The sequence below is a fragment of the Dryobates pubescens genome, chromosome 39 (assembly GCF_014839835.1).
Source record: "Dryobates pubescens isolate bDryPub1 chromosome 39, bDryPub1.pri, whole genome shotgun sequence".
Lineage (NCBI taxonomy): Eukaryota > Metazoa > Chordata > Aves > Piciformes > Picidae > Dryobates > Dryobates pubescens.
In genome coordinates this window covers 495,152-515,659 of record NC_071650.1, presented here as the reverse complement: position 1 = coordinate 515,659, position 20,508 = coordinate 495,152, and the positions used below count along the sequence as shown (strand labels likewise).

General features: G+C 52.6%; 1 protein-coding gene across 4 annotated transcripts in view; it reads right to left on the bottom strand.

The window, feature by feature from the left end:
• Positions 1 to 1,340: 1,340 nt before the first annotated feature.
• Positions 1,341 to 20,508, bottom strand: part of PELI1 (pellino E3 ubiquitin protein ligase 1) — a 42,974-nt gene continuing 23,806 nt past the window's right edge. For 3 of the 4 annotated variants that reach the window (XM_054177282.1, XM_054177280.1, XM_054177283.1), the window contains exons 2-7: positions 12,623 to 12,764; positions 11,013 to 11,142; positions 8,825 to 8,926; positions 4,724 to 4,921; positions 4,012 to 4,206; positions 1,341 to 2,087 (exon numbers count right to left, since the gene is read on the bottom strand). In XM_054177282.1, the coding sequence (XP_054033257.1) occupies positions 1,521 to 2,087; positions 4,012 to 4,206; positions 4,724 to 4,921; positions 8,825 to 8,926; positions 11,013 to 11,142; positions 12,623 to 12,693 (1,263 nt within the window). In that variant the 5' untranslated portion in view covers positions 12,694 to 12,764 and the 3' untranslated portion in view covers positions 1,341 to 1,520. The remainder of the gene's footprint in view (positions 2,088 to 4,011; positions 4,207 to 4,723; positions 4,922 to 8,824; positions 8,927 to 11,012; positions 11,143 to 12,622; positions 12,765 to 20,508) is intronic. The other variant, XM_009901610.2, reaches the window with a different exon arrangement.

Sequence of the window (20,508 nt, the reverse complement as noted above, 5' to 3'; positions counted from 1 at the left end):
CGATCCCAGCAGTTCCGTGTTTGGAAAGTGTTTTACTCACAGCATTGGAATAAATTAATTGGCAAATAAAAAGTAAAACTACAGTGTAATAAGAGTTTGGATAAAATGATTAGAACAACTAGGGTAACAGGGACTTCCTGCTGCAGGAGTTTCCTTCCTTGATGCGCTGAACCTGCTAAACGTCCCATCGGGTTGGGGTTCTGCGGCAAGGGAGTCAAGAGCAGCGCCTTGCACACGACAGCTGCCTCAGCTCAGCGCACAGGCTTCCTGACACATGCATTTCCTGAGAGCCAAACAACAGGGAGAGCTGCTGCTGCTGAAAAATGGGAGACAGCTGGCAGCCCCAGTGAACTCGGGCCGCCTGAGCCACACGGGCCTCTCTCTGCAAACCCAGCAGCTTTCAGAACGGTGTCCAAAGGCAGAGCTGCAGCTCCGAAAGCACAGGAATCTGCCAGGGGGGGTGGGGGGGGGGGAAAAACAACAGAAAAGAAAGGGATGAAGCTGGTCAAAAAAAGCTCAACTCAGTGCTCAGGTCAGGCTGTGGATCTGCCCCGAAGCAGCCAAGCCAGATGCAGTGCACGGAGGCCAACCCGCAGAGCGCTCCCTGCTCCTCGCGCAGGCGCCCGGCGCGGCCGTCTCTCCTCACCCCCTGCCCCAGCTGGCAGGGCACGGGACCAGCCTCACCTCCCAGCTCCTGGTCACGCTGGGAAACCCCTCACCAACGTCACTAATGCTACATAAAGAGACCTGTTAGCACGAAGGGAGGAAAAACCCTCAACCTAGACCAAGTTGCATATTGCAAGAGTCTGGAAAACCCTCTCCTAACCAGATCTGAAGCACTACCAAAAAGACCCTTGGAAGAAGTCCTCCTTTAGCTACCTCTCAACATGATTAAAGCAGTCCTCTATGCCACCAGCACCTGCATCAGCTTGGTTTCAAATGCATTTTAGCTATTCTAAGAACTCAGTACTTTAGACTAAAAAGGGTTTTTTTCCTACTGTTTCCATCCCATGTTCTCCTCCACCCAGAGCTATTCTACACATCCAGCTGCTGGATACACTACATCACGACCATGCTGCCCTCTAAACAACTCTACATCGTGTCAATAACAAAGATAAATAGAAAAGAGTTCATGTACAGGTTGTATTTTACAAGGTTTTTCATCCCAGCTGCAAACTTCATCTGCTTGGAACTATTTACCCTCCATATACAAAAGGAACGAAGCGACTTTCAAACCCCATGGGCGGCGTGTGGTTCAAAACCACCGAAGGGAAGGCATCCAAGCTCCCCCCCTACAACATTTCCTTCAGCCAAGTCAGGAGGAGTTTTAAGTGTAAAACACACAGCCACCCGAGAGCTGTCTCTTGTCCCTCCGTTGCCAAGCTTTTTCTCAAGTGAGAAGAACAAACCTCCTCCCCCCACAAGATTCTTCATTGTAAGGAAACCAGCAAAGCCCAGAGGAGGAAAAAGGAGCGGTCGGAGAGCCGGAGCCTTGGCGGATGTGTTTATTGAGGCCGCGGCTAGTCCAGCGGTCCCTGGAAGATGAGCCTGATGTAGCCCTGCTCACCAGCCAGCTGATGGGCGCAGAAGGGGCAGGCGGCGTGGAACGTGTGCGTGCCGTGGGGCAGGGGGATTTGGGACCAGTAAGCAGTCGTCTTTTCCGAGCAGACGTGTCCGCAGGGGCTGAAGGCGTGGGTGGGAGGTCCCGCGTCCACGTAGAAGCCGGCCTCGCAGCCCAGCCACAGCGGCACGTAGGGGCCGACCGAGCGGCACATGGGGCACTCGCGGTCCTTGCCGTCCCTCTCCTCTTTGTTTCCCCAGTTGTGGTAGCCGTGGACGTGGCCGCAGTTCAGGTACACCCAGGGCTGCTTCTCATCCACCACATCTTTCCTCTTCATGCTGGGGAAGGCCAAGGTGTTGAAGCCCACGGGGCACTGGGGCCTGGCCGCGTTGATCTCCTGCCGCAGCGCCTCCAGGTGCTTGACGGTGGGCGTGCGCGCCAGCCCCTCGGCCGTGCGCCACAGCAGCGTGGCCCCGCACAGGTCGATCAGGGAGCCGTCCTGCAGCTGGTTGGATTCATTCTCCACCTGGGGATGGGCAGAAGGGAAGAGAGGGGTCACCTGAGCTTACCAGGAGAGTAACAGGGTGCACACTCATCCTGGAGAACCAAACTTCTGAAGAGCAACTGAAGGAGCTGGGGCTGCTTAGTTGGAAACGGAAGGGAGGCCTCATGGCTCTCTACAACTCCCTGGAAGGACATTGTGGAGAGGTGGGTGCTGCTCACTTCTCACAGGTATTTAGTGCTAGAACAAGCCTCAAGCTGCAGCAGGGCAGGTTTAGACTGGACATTAGAAAGAATTTTTTCACAGCAAGGGGGGTCAGGCACTGGCACAGGCTGCCCAGAGAGGTGGTGGAGTCGCCAACCTTGGAGGTGTCTAAAGGTTGTTTAGATGTGGTGCTTGGGCATACCTGGTAGAGTAGGGCCAGGGGTTGGACTTGATGATCCCAAGGGCCTTTCCCAACCTGAATGTTTCTGTGATTCTGTAATCTGCCTGGAAGATCCAGCCAGATCCAAGACCCAGGAGTTTCAAGCAGCTCCTGATAGATTGGCCTACATGGAGAGTCCAGAAGTGTGAAAAGCTCCTCTCCAACCTCAACAACATACAATCATATAACCACAGCAATTGGAAAAGCCCTTTAAGCTCATCCAGACAAACTATTCTCTAACTCCACCAGGGCTGAGGCTGAACTGTGGCCTTCAGCACCACATCCCTGCCTCTTCCAAACACTTCCAGGGATGGGCATTCAACCACCTCCCTGGGCAGCCTGTGCCAGCCTTTCAGAACCCTTTCAGTCAACAAATTTCTTCTCATCTCCAACCTAAACCTCCCCTGGGGCAACTTGAGGCCATTTCCTTCCCTCCTGTAATTTCTTCCTAGAGAGCAGAGACCAACCCCCACCTGGATCCAGCCTCCTCTCAGGGAGCTGCAGAGAGCAATGAGGTCTCCCTGCATCCTCCTCTTCTCCACACTAAACACCCCCAGCTCCCTCAACTGCTCCTTACCAGCCCTCCTCTCCAGACCCTTCCCCAGCTTCCTTGCCCTTGTCTGGACCTGCCCCAGCCTCTCAATGTCCTTCTTGCAGTGAGGGCCCCAAAACTGAACCCAGCACTCAAGCTGTGGCCTCCCCAGTGCTGAGTCCCAGGGAACAACCCCTGCCCTGTTCCTGCTGCCCACACTATTGCTGATCCAGGCCAGGATGCTGGTGGCCCTCTGGTACATGCTCAGCTGCTCCTCAGAGGCCCTGTTCTCCAAGCTCCTCTCAGCTCCATCCCTACAGGACTCCCAGCTAAGTTATATGAAACGCATCAAGGACACACACAGACTTCCATCCTGTTTTAAACTGGTTTTGTCAGCTGTACCTCCTGACACCATTGCTTTCCTCTCCTCTATCAGAAGTCATCATTCCTAGCTAAATGACTCACTGCAGTGCTCTCACAGCATTTCCTTCCACTAAGGGATTCCATGTCACAGCAAAACAAATCAGCACTACTGCTTTGGAAACAAGAGGCACACTCAGCATGCCAGGGTGGCAAAGGACACACGGGCATCCAGGCATGCATCAGTGAAACCATCACTGTTCTCAGTCATTCTGTTCAAGAGGGAAAGGGGAGAAACCTGAAAAGCATCAACTCAAGGGGAAGAATCAGGGAAAACAGTTCCTGGAACAGGTGCATGACCACAGCAGCTGGCAGAACAGCAGAGGGGACTGGCCACTCATTGCAGGGGAGCAGGCTGGAGCTGCAGCAAGGTCCTCGTCTGCAGAGGAACCCTTGTCAGTTATTGAGGCCGAGCAAGACACCTCCATGTGTGAAGGCTGACACCAGCTGTCAGTGAAACTAACGACAGAGGTGACATCTGGACAGAGCAGAGCAGGCTCCTCCCTTGTGACCAATCGTTTGTGGCTGGAAGATCCCCTTTCAACAGGCTGCAGCAAAGAGGGGTCACTTACTCTTACCATTTTTCCCCTCTGCTGAGCTGATCTGGTTTCACGGAGGCTGAAGACATTCCCACACACAGAGATCTCTCTCCACACCCCTGGCTTGGAGTCCTCTGTAAATCCATTCCGAGGATGCATGACAAGAACTCCATTGGTGGTCAGCCCATCCATTTGCCCATCAGACGTCTTCCATTTGGCAGCCTTCTCCTAGGAGGAACCACATCAACAAAACCTTTCAGGTGGCTGCAGCAGAGCTGGCTGTGAGTGTAAAAAACAGCCTGGGCTGAAAGCAGGGCAAGACTGAGAGCCCTGAGGCTGTTTAGTCTGGAGAGGAAAAGGCTAAGAGGGGATCTGGATCAAAGTCTATCAATAGCTGAGGGCTGGGGGTCAGGAAGGAAGGGACAGGGACAGCCTCTGCTCACTGTGCCCTGGGAGAGGACAAGGGGCAATGGATGGAAACTGCAGCACAGGAGGCTCCACCTCAACATGAGGAGGAACTTCTTCCCTGTGAGGGTCCCAGAGCCCTGGAGCAGGCTGCCCAGAGAGGTTGTGGAGTCTCCTTCTCTGGAGCCTTTCCAGCCCTGTCTGGCTGCGTTCCTGTGTGACCCGTGCCGGATTCTATGGTCCTGCTCTGGCAGGGGGCTGCTCTGACTGGAGGATCTCCTGAGGCCCCTTCCAACCCCTCAGCACATCCTGTGAGCCCGCGAGGGCCGAGCTGCCTTACCCCCAGGAAGATGTTCTTGGAGGAGTCGAAGCCGGCGGCGTATATCCTGGCGGTGAAGGGGGGGCTGCGCTCGCAGATGATCCTGCAGGCAAACCTGGAGATGGTGCTCTGCACCGACTGCGTGTCCGCGTTGCTCTGGCTGCCCGGCACCGTGTCCGTCACCACGAAGTCGATGGGGCTCTCCGTCGAGCGGCCGATCTGCAGCGGGGTCAGAGGGACACTGAGCTCCCGGCAGGCGGCGTGCCTCCAGCTCAGAACAGCCAACAGCATCCAAAACACAAACCCCATGTGGTGGTTCAGGCTGGGTGCCCCCCACTGATGCCACCGCACAAGCCACACCTGCGGTGTCCCAGAGGGTCCAGCCCAGGGGGTGGACACGGGAAGCTACGTATTTCACAGCATCACTAAGGTTGGAAGAGACCTCAAGGATCACCCAGTCCAACCTGTGACCACAGACCTCGTGACTAGACCACGGCACCAAGTGCCACGTCCAATCCCCTCTTGAACACCTCCAGGGATGGGGACTCCACCACCTCCCTGGGCAGCACATTCCAATGGCTAACGACTCTCTCAGTGAAGAACTTTCTCCTCACTTCCAGCCTAAACTTCCCCTGGCACAGCTTGAGACTGTGTCCTCTTGTTCTGGTGCTGCTTGCCTGGGAGAAGAGACCAACCCCCACCTGGCTACAGCCACCTTTCAGGTAGTTGTAGAGAGCAATGAGGTCTCCCCTGAGCCTCCTCTTCTCCAGGCTAAGCAACCCCAGCTCCCTCAGCCTCTCCTCACAGGGCTGTGCTCAAGGCCTTGTTGCCCTTCTCTGGACACCTTCAAGTGTCTCGATGTCCTTCTTAAACTGAGGGGCCCAGAACTGGACACAGGACTCAAGGTGTGGCCTAACCAGTGCTGAGCACAGGGCACAAGGACTTCCCCGCTCCTGCTGGCCACACTATTCCTAATGCAGGCCAGGATGCCATTGGCCTTCTTGGCCCCCTGGGCACACTGGTGGCTCATGTTCAGGCAGCTGTCAATCAGCACCCCCAGGTCCCCCTCTGTTTGGGAGCTCTCAGCCACTCTGACCCCAGCCTGTAGCTCTGCCTGGGGTTGTTGTGGCCAAAGTGCAGCCCCTGGCACTTGGACTTGTTGAATGCCATCCTGTTGGACTCAGCCCATCTGTCCAGCCAGTCAAGGTCCCTCTGCAGAGCCCTTCTGCCCTCTGACCAACTTGGTGTCATAATGCCAATCATCCCATAATGCCCTGCTCCCTTATAAAACCATCAGCAGGGGTCCTGCACTCTCTCTTTCTTCCCTCACCACTGCCTGGTAAGCCTGGGGTGAGCCATCTCGTGGCCTCTTGGGCCTGGCTAGGCCCAAGGCCGAGGTGGCAGGGGGAGGGGGAAGAAAAAGCCCTGGGGGGTTTGGGTGTACCCTCAGGTGGGGATGGGACACTTTTGGGTGTGCTTTGGGATCTCTTTTGCCACTGTGCTTGTGGTTCTCTGTAACATTTTTCACTGCTTTTCCATTTAAGCTTCCCACCACTTTTGCAACCCGTTTGTCTGAGCCTCTTCTTTTGCCCCTGCTGGGAGGATGGGCCTTTCAACCTACCACACCCCAAAAGACAACAAACCAACCAAGCTCAGCGTGGATGGGGCCTTGAATAACCTGCTCTAGTTGAGAGGTGTCCTTGCACGTGGCAGGAAGGCTGGAGTAGATGGCCTCTAAGGTCTCTTCAAGCCTGAGCTGCTCTGTGGTTCTATGGCATTCCAGTTGGAAGCATTCCCCTCCACCAGCCCAAACTTAGGTTTCTAAAAGCCTAATCTGAGCTCATCAGTGATTCCACCTCCATGCCAGCAGTTATTCTAAGGGCCACACTCATCCAGCTGAAGGAAGGGGAAAGAAAATGATGCAATTAAAATCAGTTCTCAGACAATTTCCCAGTGGAGTCCTCCTCGGCAGAAAGGTGACGCTGGGAGCATCCGGACCAGATGTGGCAGTGCCCAAGCAGCCAGGGAACAGCGAGATGGGAAAAAGACACTGAGTCACCTTGCATTGCCCAAAGCACTCTGAAGAGGGCCAGACCAGGTGGAGGTGTGGGACAATTAGTTTATGAGCTGACTCTGCAGCTCCAGTGAGGCACTGAGAAGCAGCAAAGCCATCAGGAAAGACCACATCCAAGATGTTCGTGGCAGAAAGGTCCTACACCACTGTGCACAAAACACACAATAATGGCAAGATCTGGCTGCAATCCTCTCTTTCTAGCAGCTGTGTCATCTTCTCTGCTTGCATGGCTTCCCCATGCACTGGGGAGGCCACACCTTGAGTGCTAGGTTCAGCTTTGGGGCCCTCACTCCAAGAAGGACAGCCCAGAGCAGGTCCAGAAGTGAGGAGCAGCTGAGAGACCTGGCGCTGTTTAGTCTGGAGAAAAGGAGGCTGAAGGGAGACCTCCTTGCTCTCTACAGCTCCCAGCTGGAGCCAGGTGGGGGTTGGTCTCTGCTCCCTAGGAAGAAATGACAGGAGGAGAGGAAATGGCCTTAAGTTATCCCAGGGGAGGTTCAGTTTGGAGATAAGAAGAAATTTGTTGACTGAAAGGGTTCTCAAAGGCTGGCACAGGCTGCCCAGGGAGCTGGTTGAATGCCTATCCCTGGAGGTGTTTGGAAGAGGCAGAGCTGTGGTGCTGAGGGCCATGGCTCAGCCCCAGCCTTGGTAGAGTTAGGGAATGGCTGGGCTGGGTGCTCTTGGGAGAGCTTTTCCAACGTAAACAGTCCTGTGAGTTTTGCAGTCCCACACACTTGTACCAGGTCTGACAGAACTGCTTGGATTTCACTGCTCTTCCAGTCAACTCATCTTGGCCTTTTCCTTACAAGGTGTGAAGAGAAATGATTGGACTTGATGATCCTTGGGGGTCTCTTCCAACCTTGGTTATACTGTGATATCCCTCTCCCAAACATTCACACAACACACAAGATTTAAATCCCCCTTCCTACCTTTCACTCACTTCCAAAGCTCTTGGACTCTTAACAAAATAGCTGGTTACATTAAGACTGATTAACTGCTGGGCAGGAGACCCAAAATCTCTTGGTGAAGGCTGGAGTGCTTTCCTGAGACTGAAACTGCTTTGTCAGAATGCATTTTTCCTGTTGCTTCTCAGGCAGGATAACCCATCAGCAGACAGGGACTGCCCCTGCCAGTGTCAGAGCAGGGTGCATGCCACAGCATGCCCGAGCAGAGCACAGCCACACAAACAGCAGTGAGCTCCTTACAGCCCTTCTGCTCTGCTGTGGGCATCTGCAGTTGCATAGCAGCTTCCTCCACCACTTACCAACATCTCCCCCACCCCCTTAGATCCTGCAGTGGCATCTGAGCAAAACTCCTTGCTATGAATTAGTGACAACAGCAAAAGTCAATCAATCAATTGATGAAAGACCAGAGCAGGAATCAGAACAAGGCCCCACAAATCCCCTCCAAAACTAGCACAAGGAATCAGAGAACAGGAAACAGAAGATGTGAAAGCACACCACAGCTACAAATGCCTTTGTGGGTCCTTCTCATGCATACAGGAACTGCAACGAAGAGGCTCCCAACTCCCAGCACATCAGAATCAGGCCTCCTCTCTCCATACTTCTCTGTGCTTTAGACTTAGGTCTGGGTTTGCTTGAAGGAGTTTGGGGTGATTTTCATATTAGCTCTGTCAAAAGCTGTCCTGTACTGTCACACTGTGTTATTTCTTCCACCCCATCTCCATCTGGCAGATCCTAAATTCCTCCCTCAATGCTAGAAGCAAGGTTCCAAGCGCTTCAAGAGAACCATGCCCTTCCTCCTTTCATTTTGCAAGAAGGGACTAGGGAGACAGGCTCCAGGGCAGGCAAGGCACAACTAATCCTGTGCCTCAGTCACAGAACAGACCCAAGCCCACCTCTCACCTCTGCCCATGCTAGCAGAGGCACAGATACACATGGCCTTGGGAGGAAGCACAGTTAAATCCCTCTGAAAAGTGCAAAGCTTTGGGTCTGAGGGAAAAGGCCTGTTGGGAGGATGTTCCAGCAGGAGCTCCTGAAGGCAAGCACACACTCAGCTATACATTCACAGATCACATTCACTTCACATACCTGGAACATATCTGTGCTGCTGTCATGGGTATATTCAACTACTACTGTCTGGGCCCGAGACAAAGTGTAAGAGATGCTGTGTTGGTCCTTATTGCTGATTGCCTATGGAGGGAAAAAGAACAGCCAGCTGTTACTGACCCAGCAAACAGGCTCCTGAGCACAGCACACAACCTAGAGAACCAGGCTCTCCTCTGTTCAGTTAATGGCTGGTAGTGACACACTTGCAGTTAACAAAAACCAGTCCTGGCTGTTGAAGAAAAGCTGCAGTATTGATTCAGCAACAGCCCAAACTGGTCTCCTCACTGCTCAAGAGAGCTGTTCCTCAGGCATGCTCTTAGTCATGCTCTGTCTTAAAGCAACACTGGCCTCACAGAACCACCCCCTGTGAGTGCAGAGGCTAGAACTGAGCCCAACAACTTCATGGCCCTCTCAGCCTGAGCTTGTCCAACGGCAAACTGGGCACAAACACTGCAGGACTTCATTCTGAAGCCAGGATCCAAGCTCAGACCAAAGTCAGTTCTGATTAGTAGACAAAAAGCCCCTAACAAACAATGAAGATAAAGAGACTGAAATGGAGGAACTCACCCAGGTGTGAGGAGCTCTAGCAAAACAACCCAGGCTTTGCTTTGTCAATCCAGATTTTTGTTCTGCAGCTCCCCACTAGGAACTGAACAAATGGTTTTCTACAAGTGCTTCTTAACACCACTTGCTAGAAGACCAAAAAGCAGTAGCACAAGGAGGAGATTCTGCTGTGACCCCCACCTGCAGCACTGTGTCCTTTTCTGGGGTGCCCAGCCTAAGAGGGACATGGAGCTGCTGGAGAGGGTCCAGAGGAGGGCATGAAGCTGACCAGAGGGCTGAAGAACCTCCCCTACAGGGACAGACTTGGACAGTCAGGTCTCTGCAGCCTGGGATAGACAAGGCTCCAGGGAGGCCTTAGAGCAGCCTTCCAGTACCTGAAAGGGCTCCAGGAGAGCTGGGGAGCGACTTTTGACAAGGGCTGGGAGTGAGTGGATGAGGGACAATGGCTTTGAGCTGGGAGAGGAGAGTGTGAGATTAGAGAGGAGGAAGAAATTCTTGACAGTGAGGATGGGGAGACACTGGCACAGGTTGCCCAGGAAGGCTGTGGCTGCCTCCTCCCTGGAGGTGTTCAAAGCCAGGCTGGATGAGGCCTTGAGCAACCTGTGCTGGTGGGAGGTGTCCCTGCCCATGGCAGGGGGTAGGAGTAGAGGACCTTTAAGGTCCCTTCCAACCTGAGCCATTCTGTGATTCTATGAATCATCAAAGATAAGGGTTTGCTGCACAGCTCTCCTATTGCAAGAACTGGTTAGCAAAATGATTAGCAAACTCCTTTTGATTTCAGGATCCCTTAATGCCATTCCCTGGATTTGGGGCCTCAGAAATGGTTCAGCTCAGTGACCTCAGAAGGTCCTTTCCAGCTGAAATGATTCTGTGATTCTATGATCAATATTCCTGAGTGTCAAGGCACTCCAGTATTTAAGGGCCTGATGTGGACACTGGAGATCTGTAGACAACTCATTGTACTCTCAGATTCTATTGATTTCAGCAGAGATGTCCCACTTGGCAGTGAACTTAATTGTGCCTACAACTTGACCTGCTACCATGCAAGAGGATTCCACAGCAGTGCCTTATCTGTAAGATGAAACAACTTCAAGAGCTAAGCCCAGCCTTTACTGCTTCTTGATGGGACCTCTGAAACTGATTACAAGCCCTGCAAAACTCATCTGCCCTCATCCCTGGGGAATTCCTCCCCACTGGATGGAGCAGCAAGTGGAGGCAGAGCTTTGGCAAAGGATCATTTGAAAGTCAGCTTCATGTGAAGCACAGTTAGCCCTGGAGCAGGAGTGAGTGCAAAAACAGGAAGTCTGGAGCAGATGTCTGCAGTGAGTTTGGAAGGCAAACAATACAGAAAGTGTTTCCCAGCCTGTGCCCTCAGCAGGCAGCTCTCAAATCCACAGTTTTCTTTCTGGACATGGCAAACACTAGGCACAAGATTTGGTTTTGCTGACTGCTTTCTTGCTAAGACTGACAGGTATCAAGCCCCTTGGATGGACACAAACCACTCTTCAGGGCCAGAACTTGAAGGCTTTTCCCCCTAATTTCATCTCACCAGAACAGCACTGACTCTATACAGCTTTGTTAGAGGAGACAGGAGACTTCAGCTTACCTTTGCTGCTTGAGGGGTACAGGCAATATGCACAGTGCTGGGTTTCACCCCATTTGCCTTGGGCCTTTTAAACAAAGCAAATCTACTTTTTCTTCTTCCTCTGTCTCCATTTGGGAGAGACCCATTGTACCTACCAAAAAGCACAGAAAGAGCACCAGGTCCATCTTCCTGAAGGAGTTCATGTCTCATGAGATACAGACCCCCCCCCAAGAACTGTCATTTCAAGCACCACAGCTTCTTAGTTAGCACAGCATTAAGGGTTATAGATTTCAGACTAATCCCATCTAAAGCTGAGAATTGAAGCACACCCACAGAAGGGCAGCAGCCACAGATGAAGCTTGCAGGGCAAGGAATGCTCCCCAGGTTCATCCCAGAGCTGCTTGTCCATGAGCCTTCCCTTTATGCCATTCCCTGAATGTAAGGCCTCAGCAATGGTTCAGCTCAATGACCTTAAAAGGTCTTTTCCAACCAAAATGATGGTGTGAGTCTCTATCAATATTCTTAAGTGTCAAGGTACTCAGGGAGAACTCAAGGCTTGGGCCCCAAACATGACAGCAAGTTTAGAGGCTAGGCCAGAGCTTTACCTTTAAATCCTGTGTTCACACTACAAACACAAGGTTCTAAACGCTCAGCAGCCCTGCTGGAGAGCTGGTGTTTTAGAGGACTCTGGCTGAAGTAAAGGCCTGTAAGAAAGTGTCCTCCAAGACTTCTGCTTAGTGCATCAGAAACCCCTCAACCTCTCACTTTGACCATATCAGCACAAACAGGCCAGCAGGCAGAGAGGCTTTAGTGACACCTTTCTGTTTGCACTTGGGACAGCGGAGTCAGCTACGATGTTCTTTGAAAGCTTTCTCTCACTTGAAGTCCCAGGGAACCTCTCCTTCCACAAGACACTGCTTATCTGTTTGGGCCCAACCTGGAACCAGCTGGGAATGCCATGGTCCAAAGCAGGACATCACCCACAGCAGCCAGCTGCCACTGCAAAAGGCAGCACTCCCTGCTGAAGGAGCAGCTCTGCTAGCAGGACACCCTGAGGGAGCTGGGGGTGTTCAGCCTGGAGAAGACTCTGAGCAGCCCATAATAGTGGCCTGCCAGTGCCTCAAGGGGGCTACAAGAAGGCTGCAGAGGGACTGTTTGCAGAGGCCTGCAGGGACAGGACCAGGGGCAACGGCTTCAAACTAAAGCAGAGCAAATTGAGATTGGATGTGAGGAACAAGTTCTGCACCAGGAGGCTGCTGGAACACTGCCACAGGTTGCCTGGGGGAGGAGGTTGAGGCCCCATCCCTGGAGATGTTCAAGGTGAGGCTCAACAGGGCTCTGAGGAACCTGATCTAGGGGAGGATGTCCCTGCTGACTGCAGAGGGGGTTTGGACTAGCTGACCTTTGGAGCTCCAGCCCATTCTGTAATTCTGTGTGATTCTGTCTGAGGGAGCAGAGCAAAGCTGAGCAGCTGGTGATTCAGCTGCATGCTCATGAGATGAGCTGCACAAGAGGAAGCTGAAGTGGTAGCTGGTGGGACCACCTCACAGAAACCCACATTCCACCTGCTTCAAGTGGACCCTGACACTGTTTCTTCACTCTCCCTTTCACCTGAGAGAAGAAAAACTCACCCTAGCACGATCAGTTCACCATATTTGACTGGTGCTTTTGATGGATGATTTTCTTGATCAGGAGAAAACATGAGCTTAGCTAAGGGCTTCTCCAGCTTCAAGTCTCTGATCAAGAGCTGTGGCACACTTTGTTCATTATTTCCTGTAAAGAGAAAGAAAAAGGATAACATTAAACGTCAGAGGAAAGGCTCAAACTGATCAGTTACACACAGCTCCAAGCTACCTGACCACAGCAGGTACCACACTTTGGGTTTGCCTGATACCATTTCAAATCCATACATGCAGGCCCACATCAATGAAGGCTGAACTGTGTGGCCACCAAAACCCCACCAGTGCCTTCAGCAGATTCCAGTATGGCCTTGCTGCATTTCAGCCAGTGCTACAGAAGCACGAACAGGATCCAGCTTCACTTAGTATGCTGGGTTCAGCTATCAGGAGTAGAGCCAGACAGGGATTAAACTTCAAGAAGAAAAGCCAAGCAGGCACCAAAGCAAGGTTGAAGCTTTCCAAGGAAGGTCTGGGTTTGCAGGGGGAAGGAGGCTGGGGGACAATTCGACATGGAGCCTGCTATCCAAGTTTTGAGTGTGCAGTGTGACCTCTCCTGTTTCACCAGAGACAAGGAATACAAAGAGCTGTTTGAAGCAGCATTCCTGAGGGAATTCCAGGGAATTCTCAGTGGGAACTGTCTCTTGAGACATGTTTGGTCACACTTCTGCTCCGAGGAAGAGTTCACACTGCTTCTCATTAGTAACATTTCCAGACACCTCTGAGCTACGCAAGCCACCTGTGACCTTCCCAGAGAAGAATCACAGTATGTTAGGGGTTAGAAGGCACCTCCAGAGGTCACCCAGCCCAACCCCCCTGCCAGAGCAGGGTCACACAGGGGCAGGGCACACAGGAACACAGCCAGGTGGGTTTGGAAGGTCTCCAGAGAAGGAGACTCCACAACCTCTCTGGGCAGCCTGCTCCAGGGCTCAGTCAGGAGAAAGGGGATGCCAGCCTGCTTGAGGCCTTACCAGAAACAAAACCATTCCCTCAATGTCCCAAACTGAACCCAGACCTCAAGGTGTGGCCTCCCCAGTCCTGAGTGCAGGAAGACAATCCCTGCCCTGCTGCCCACACCACTGCCAGGATGCTGGCGGCCTCCTTGGCCACCCTGGGTGCACCCTGGCTCATCTCCAGCCAGCTGCTGACCAGCACCCCCAGGTCTTTTTCTGCTGGGCAGTTTCCAGCCACTTGCTTTACAGCTGCTTACATGTTGCCTTCTAACAACAGGTCTCCACGTTCTAACCTCCTCCCCAAATGATTAACCTATTCACCAGCTGAATATTGACCTCCATGGCAGCCTTCTCACTGCAATTTAGTCTTCTCCACACCGCTAATTTCATCTTGGTTGTTGCATTTCTCAACCTTTCCTTGCTAGTTGGTTGTCCTGAAGTGACATCTAACAACTCCTGCTATGAAACCAGCACCACTCATTAGGAGAGGGCACAGGACTAAGTGAGTGACATGGCAGGGTAAAGAAAGGTCTGAATCATATTCCCCCAACTCTCTGGGCTTTGAGAAAGACCTTGGAGATGTGGGAAAGCAAGCAGTAAAAACAACTTGTAACTTGTGCCATTAGTAGAAGAGAAGGTTTGGTAGATCTCCTCTGCTCATGATGTCATCAAAAGCCACAGAAAGCTTCATCTTCCAGTCACAGACTCAGCTTCTGAGTCTCATCAGATGTAGTTACAGCTGACCAGCCAAAGGAGACTGCAATTACCTGAGCAGGTGGCCAGTGACCTCCTCTTAGGAGATGACTGAGCAAGGGCCAATGGCTCCAAGTGCCAGGCTTCAGTGGCACAAGAAGGTAACCAGAAATCAGCTGTGAGGAGAGGTGTCCCACCCCCAGCACTGCAGACATGGTGCTTTCACTCTTCAAGACCTGCAGAGAAGTTTATTTTGGGATCCACTGCTGCTCTTACAGAAAGCTCAAGAAGTCATCATTACTAAAGCAGCTTGCTCAGGTGCTTTTCAAAAGCAGATCTCCAGTGTTTGAACTTGATCTCTTTTTGGAACACATCTCAGACCCTTTCTCAGCTGCACACCCCACTGTCACAGCTGCTAACACCCAGTCAGCTCCAACATGAGCACACAAAACATTCAGCACCCCCAAGAAACACAATAGTCCCTGCAATACATCCAGCACTTCCCAGCCATTGTGATCCAGCTGCTGCTCCCTGGGACTCAGCACTGGGGAGGCCACACCTGGAGTGCCTGGTTCAGTTTTGGGGCCCTCACTCCAAGGAGGACATTGAGGGGCTGGAGCAGATCCAGAGATGGGCAAGGAAGCTGGGGAAGGGTCTGGAGAACAGGGCTGGGGAGGAGCAGCTGAGGGACCTGGGATTGCTTTAGCCTGGAGAAGAGAAGGCTGAGAGGTGACCTCATTGCTCTCTACAGCTCCCTTAAAGGCAGCTGGAGCCAGGTGGGGGTTGGTCTCTGCTCCCTAGGAAGAAGTGCAGGAGGAGAGGAAATGGCCTTAAGTTGCCCCAGAGGAGATTTAGGTTGGAGATGAGAAGAAACTTGACTGAAAGGGTTCTCAAAGGCTGGCAGAGGCTGCCCAGGGAGGTGGTTGAATGCCCATCCCTGGAGGTGTTCCATGAATGTGTGGCCATGGCACTGTGGGACATGATTTAACCTGGTGCTGGGTTGAAGGTTGGACTGGACAATCTGAGAGGGCTTTTCCAACTGAAACAATTCTCTGATTCCATAAAAGGAAGATTCACTTAATTCCCACAACCAGCCAGGATTCATTACATCCTCTCTGGGATGTCCAAGCAAAAGCTGGTGTCTGCAAATAAAACTCAAGCATTGTCCCACTGGAGATGGGCTGCCAGCCAATACACTCCTGAAACAGAACAGGCCTGGGGATCATTTACAGCTGCAGAAAGCACTTAACAAGTTCCAAGAGGAAATGCTCTTGAGTTGAGAGGAAGGATTCACCAGTTTTTACAAGAGGCCTTCCCCTGTGATATAATCTGCCCAGCTTTTATTCCTAGAATACTACAGGAGACTTCCAGAGTCATAGGAACAGTTAACTGAACAAGTTTAAAAGACAACTTGTCCCTGAAGGGCCATTCTGGAACTGGAGAGCAGTGCAGAGGAGAGGGCCCTGGGGGTCTTGGCAGACAGAAGGATGCTCACAAGCCAGCAAGGTACCACTGTGGCCAAGAAGGCCAAAGGCATCCTGGGGTGGATTAGAAGGACTCCAAGACAGGTTCTCCTCCCCCTCTACTCTGCCCTGCTGAAGCCACATCTGGAATATTGTGGCCAGTTCTGGGCCCCTCAGTTCAAGAAGGACCTCAGGGAACCACTGCAGAGAGTACAGCACAGAGCTACAGAGCTGCTGCAGGCAGTGGAACATCTCCCTGTGAAGCCAGCCTGAGGGAGCTGGGGCTTGGAGCAGAGGAGCCTGAGGGCTGCCCTCACTGCTGGCAGTGTAAGGAGGATGGAGCCAGGCTCTGCTCAGGGATGTCCAAGGACAGCACAGGGGATACTGGGAGCAAGCTGGAGCAGAGGAGGCACCATGGGAACAGAAGGGAAAACTGTCAGTGTGAGGCTGCTGGAGGCCTGGAGCAGGCTGCCCAGAGAGGTTGTGGAGTCTCCTTCTCTGGAGACATTCAAAACCTACCTGGACACATTCCTGTGTGACCTGCCCTGGGTGACCCTGCTCTGGCAGGGAAGTTGGAGCAGGTGATCTTTTGAGGTCCGTTCCAACCCCTAATGTTCTGTGACTGTGACCCAAGGAACTGGTGGCTTGGACAGAATGTGCAGAACATGCAGTTTTTGCTGCTTTCTGCAGCAGGGCACTCAGACACCAGTGGAATCAGCTCTGGACACCAGCTCCTGAACACCAGCCTGCCCTCAGCTTCTCCCAGAGCCATTGATACTGGTGAGGAGTAAGATGCAAATCACAAGAGCCCACCTCATCCGACACTGCTCCAGAAATCATGCAGCTGGCAGCAGCAGTTTTCACAAGGTCTCTGCTTCTGCCAGAGAGCTAAGCCTCAAAGCCCCCAAGCTGTACACAGCCCTGTCTGACAGCTCTGCAAGGACCTCAGGAGTGGAGTAACTTGCACACCAGACACCCGCCTGAACAGCGCAGCCTGGCTGGGCAGGAGGGGGACACAACTGCCTGCCACAGGCACAGAACCACAGCGGGGCCAGTCAGCATCTTTCAGTCTCCAGAGTAGGAAATGGGAACAGGAGGAACTCATCAACAAGCAAAACAGAAATCACAGAAGACATTTGGTTGGAAGAGAGAGCCATGAGGTCTCCCCTCGGCCTCCTCAGCCCCTCCTTGTAGCCCAGGGGCTCCAGGCCCTTCTCCAGCCTCACTGTCCCGCTCTGGACAGGCTCCAGCCCCTCAATGTCCTTCCTGGAATGAGGGCCCAGGGCTGAACACAACACTCAAGGTGTGGCCTGTGCTTTACACTACCACACCAGTGCTGAGCACAGGGGGATGGTCACCTCCTGTCCCTGCTGCCCACCCTGCTTCTGATCCAAGCCAGGATGCCGCTGGCTTTCTTGCCCCCCCGGGCACTGCTGGCTCATATTTAATCAACTGCCAACCAGAACCCCCAAGATCCCTGTTTAGTCTTCAGACTCTTTCCTTCTGAGCTGGGAGAAAGCTCAGTGAAGGTGACTTACACAATAATCCTGCCACATGCAGCTCTTTGGAGGGACTGGAAAGAGGTGACACCTGGACTGCAAATGGACCAAAACTCTGTGTTAGGAATGGAATGCCCTTCCTTACCAGCTGCCTTCTTCACTATTTCACTGAGCACAGCAGTCTAAGGTTTCCACAGCAGAAAGCAAGCCTCAGCCTTCTGATGACACACAAGCAGAAGTTGCACTGCTGGAGCCTCTCCTGTCACAACCACTCACCCCTGCATCGAGAGGCAGCCTGCTCTCGGGAAGCCTTCCCAAGCGCTGCTTCAGAGGAGGTGAAGAGTTCAAGCGGCTGCCTGCTGCCTCTGAGCCTGCCTTTTGCAGTGGGGTCACAGAATGAATTCTGGCTGCTTTGCAGCTATCAGCTTTAGCTTATTGGCCAGCTCCAGTCATTCAGCTGCATTTTCTGGTGGTGGACTTATGCACAACCACTCTTGGGTGGCTTCTACAGCAACTCACAGAACGGTCTGGGTTGAAAGGGACCTCCAAAGCTCATCCTGTCCAACCCCGCTGCTGTTAGCAGGTTCATCCTCCACCAGATCAGGTTGCCCAGAGCTCTGCCCAGCCTAACCTTGAGTATCTCCAGGGATGGGGCCCCAGCCACCTCCCTGGGCAACCTCCTCCAGTGTTCCACTACCCTCCTGGTGCAGAACTTGTTCCTCTCACCTAATCTAAATCTCCTCCTCTCCAGTTTGAAGCCACTGCCCTTGGTCCTGTCACTGCAGGCCTTTGCAGACAGTCCCTCTGCAGCTTTCTTGTAGCCCCTTCAGGTACTAGCAGGCTGCTCTAAGGTCTCCCTGGAGCCTTCTCATCTCCAGGTTGAACACCCCCAGCTCCCTCAGCCTGTCCTCGTAGCACAGCTGCTCCAGCCCCCTGATCATTTTCCTGGCCCTCCTCTGGACCCTCTCCATCAGGTCCATGTCCTCCCTGTGTTGAGGGCTCCAGAGCTGGACACAGCACTGAAGATGAGGTCTCCCCAGAGCAGAAAGGCAGAATCCCCTTTCTCCATCCCTGGCCACACTGCTTTGGATGCAGTCCATTGGCCTTCTGGGCTGCAAGCTCACACTGCTCATGTCCAGCAACTCTTCAGACCTTGGTTTTGCTAAGGCACAGCAACCTCATGCCAAAGGTCTCTGACTGGCAGACCAAACACAGCTCTTGGAACCGCAGGAAGAGCAGCAGCATCTTAATGGTTAAAAGGGGGCAGGGGAGGACATAAATTCAATGAGCCCAAGCAGAGATTCATTAAACACTCGGCTGTGAGCTAAAAATACTGGCATAAAAGTCTCTTTGTAATAAATTCCCATCATCTTCTCGAGACAGAGCCAGCATTATAGGCTGCTAGCAACTGCAGCTACTGCCAGGCTGGCCCTTTTCTGAAGTGCTGCATGAACACCCCCCCCTTGCACAGCATGAAAAGGACTCCTCTGTCCAGGAGTATATGAAATAGAAAGATGCTGATTCAGATGCAAAAATGGGATTTCCCCCTCCTGCCCCTTATAGAATTACCTTCTTTGTGTCCTCTTAACTGCATGGTGCAAGGGCTGGATTTTTGCACAGGACTTCTCCACTGAAGTTTGTAGTTTCCTGTGATTTGCTATCTGTACTTTTCCATTCAGTGCCTTGACAACTTTCATACCCAGCTCTTCCCTTATCCCCACCCCCCCACACCCTGATTTAACACAGAAGGGCTAAGGAGGAAAAAAAAATATATATCTATAATCCAGCCATTCTGAAGGAATGAGAGGCAACAAACAAGCTGCAGCACAGGAAATCCTGACTAGCTGTTTCAGGGAAGAGAAAACCCAATCCAGAGAGGCTGCCACATTCAAATCTCAGCTGCACACCGCCCTGCACAGCCACCCTGAGCAGCAGGGACTGAATCAGACAACCTCCACAGCTGAATTATTCCCCAGAAAGAAGAGTCATTTCAGGAAGCCCAACACAGTTTTAACAAGCAGCTGAAAAATGCAGCTCAGTTGTGCTTGTCATGAGTTCAAGGCAACTGAGAGCAACTCCATCACCAACAAAACAAAACGTTACCCTCATCCTCCTAGGATCTCCACATCACTGTCCAGAGCTTCATTTGCATCTTGAACCCCAGGGCTGCTCTTCAAGCAGCTCCCACTGAGCAGGGCAGTTACCTGACAGCACACAAGTAGGACCCAAGTTTGCCAGCACTGAAGCTCTTTAGCACTCTGATTTCCATCAGGCAGTTTTGCCACTGCAGGCTCAGAAAGCAAAGCCTCTGAACACATCCCCAACATTTCACTGCCCTGTGTTCTCTTCCTCTGCTCATGTCTCAACCCTCCAAAAGCAAAACCTTGACTTCCTGATTTAAAGGAGCAGAACACCCAAGCGTGAGACACAAAGGATCCATGCAGAACAGCAGGCTCTCGAGATGAAGATGTTTGCAAGCGTGGAAGAAGGAAGGAGTAATGAGAGAGAAGTGGAAAAAAACCCCAAACCCACCCCCCAGAAAAACCCAACAACTCAAACCAACACCAACAGGAAACCCCAAGCCAGCAGGCTGACATCAAGTGCAGGTTGCCAGATTTCATCCATGCCATCACTGCTGATCTCCACTGATGCAAGCAACAAGGACTCAGCAGAAACACTGACTGTGTTTCTGGGAGCTGAGAAAAGGATTGAGAAATCACTTTCTTCTCCATGATGGGTCAGCTCCCACTGGGAAGTGGCTCTCCTTGGAGTCTCTTATGCCAGCAGGGTAAGAGAGCATGCATAAGGATCTGTGCTTATCACACAATGGCTTGGGTTGGAAGGGACCTAAAAGATCATCTAGTTCCAGACCTCCTGACATGGGCAGGGATACCTTCCCCCAGCACAGGTTGCTCAAGGCCTCATCCAGCCTGGCCTTCAACACCTCCAGGGAGGAGGCAGCCACAGCCTCCCTGGGCAGCCTGTGCCAGTGTCTCCCCACCCTCACTGTCAAGAATTTCTTCCTCATCTCCAGTCTCAATCTCCCCACTCCCAGCTCAAAGACACTGTCCTTCATCCACTCACTCCCAGCCCTTGTCAAAAGTCCCTCCCCAGCTCTCCTGGAGACCCTTCAAGTACTGGAAGGCTGCTCTAAGGCCTCCCTGGAGCCTTGTCTTCCCCAGGCTGAAGAGCCCCAACTGTCCAAGCCTGTCTCCATAGGGGAGGTTCTCCAG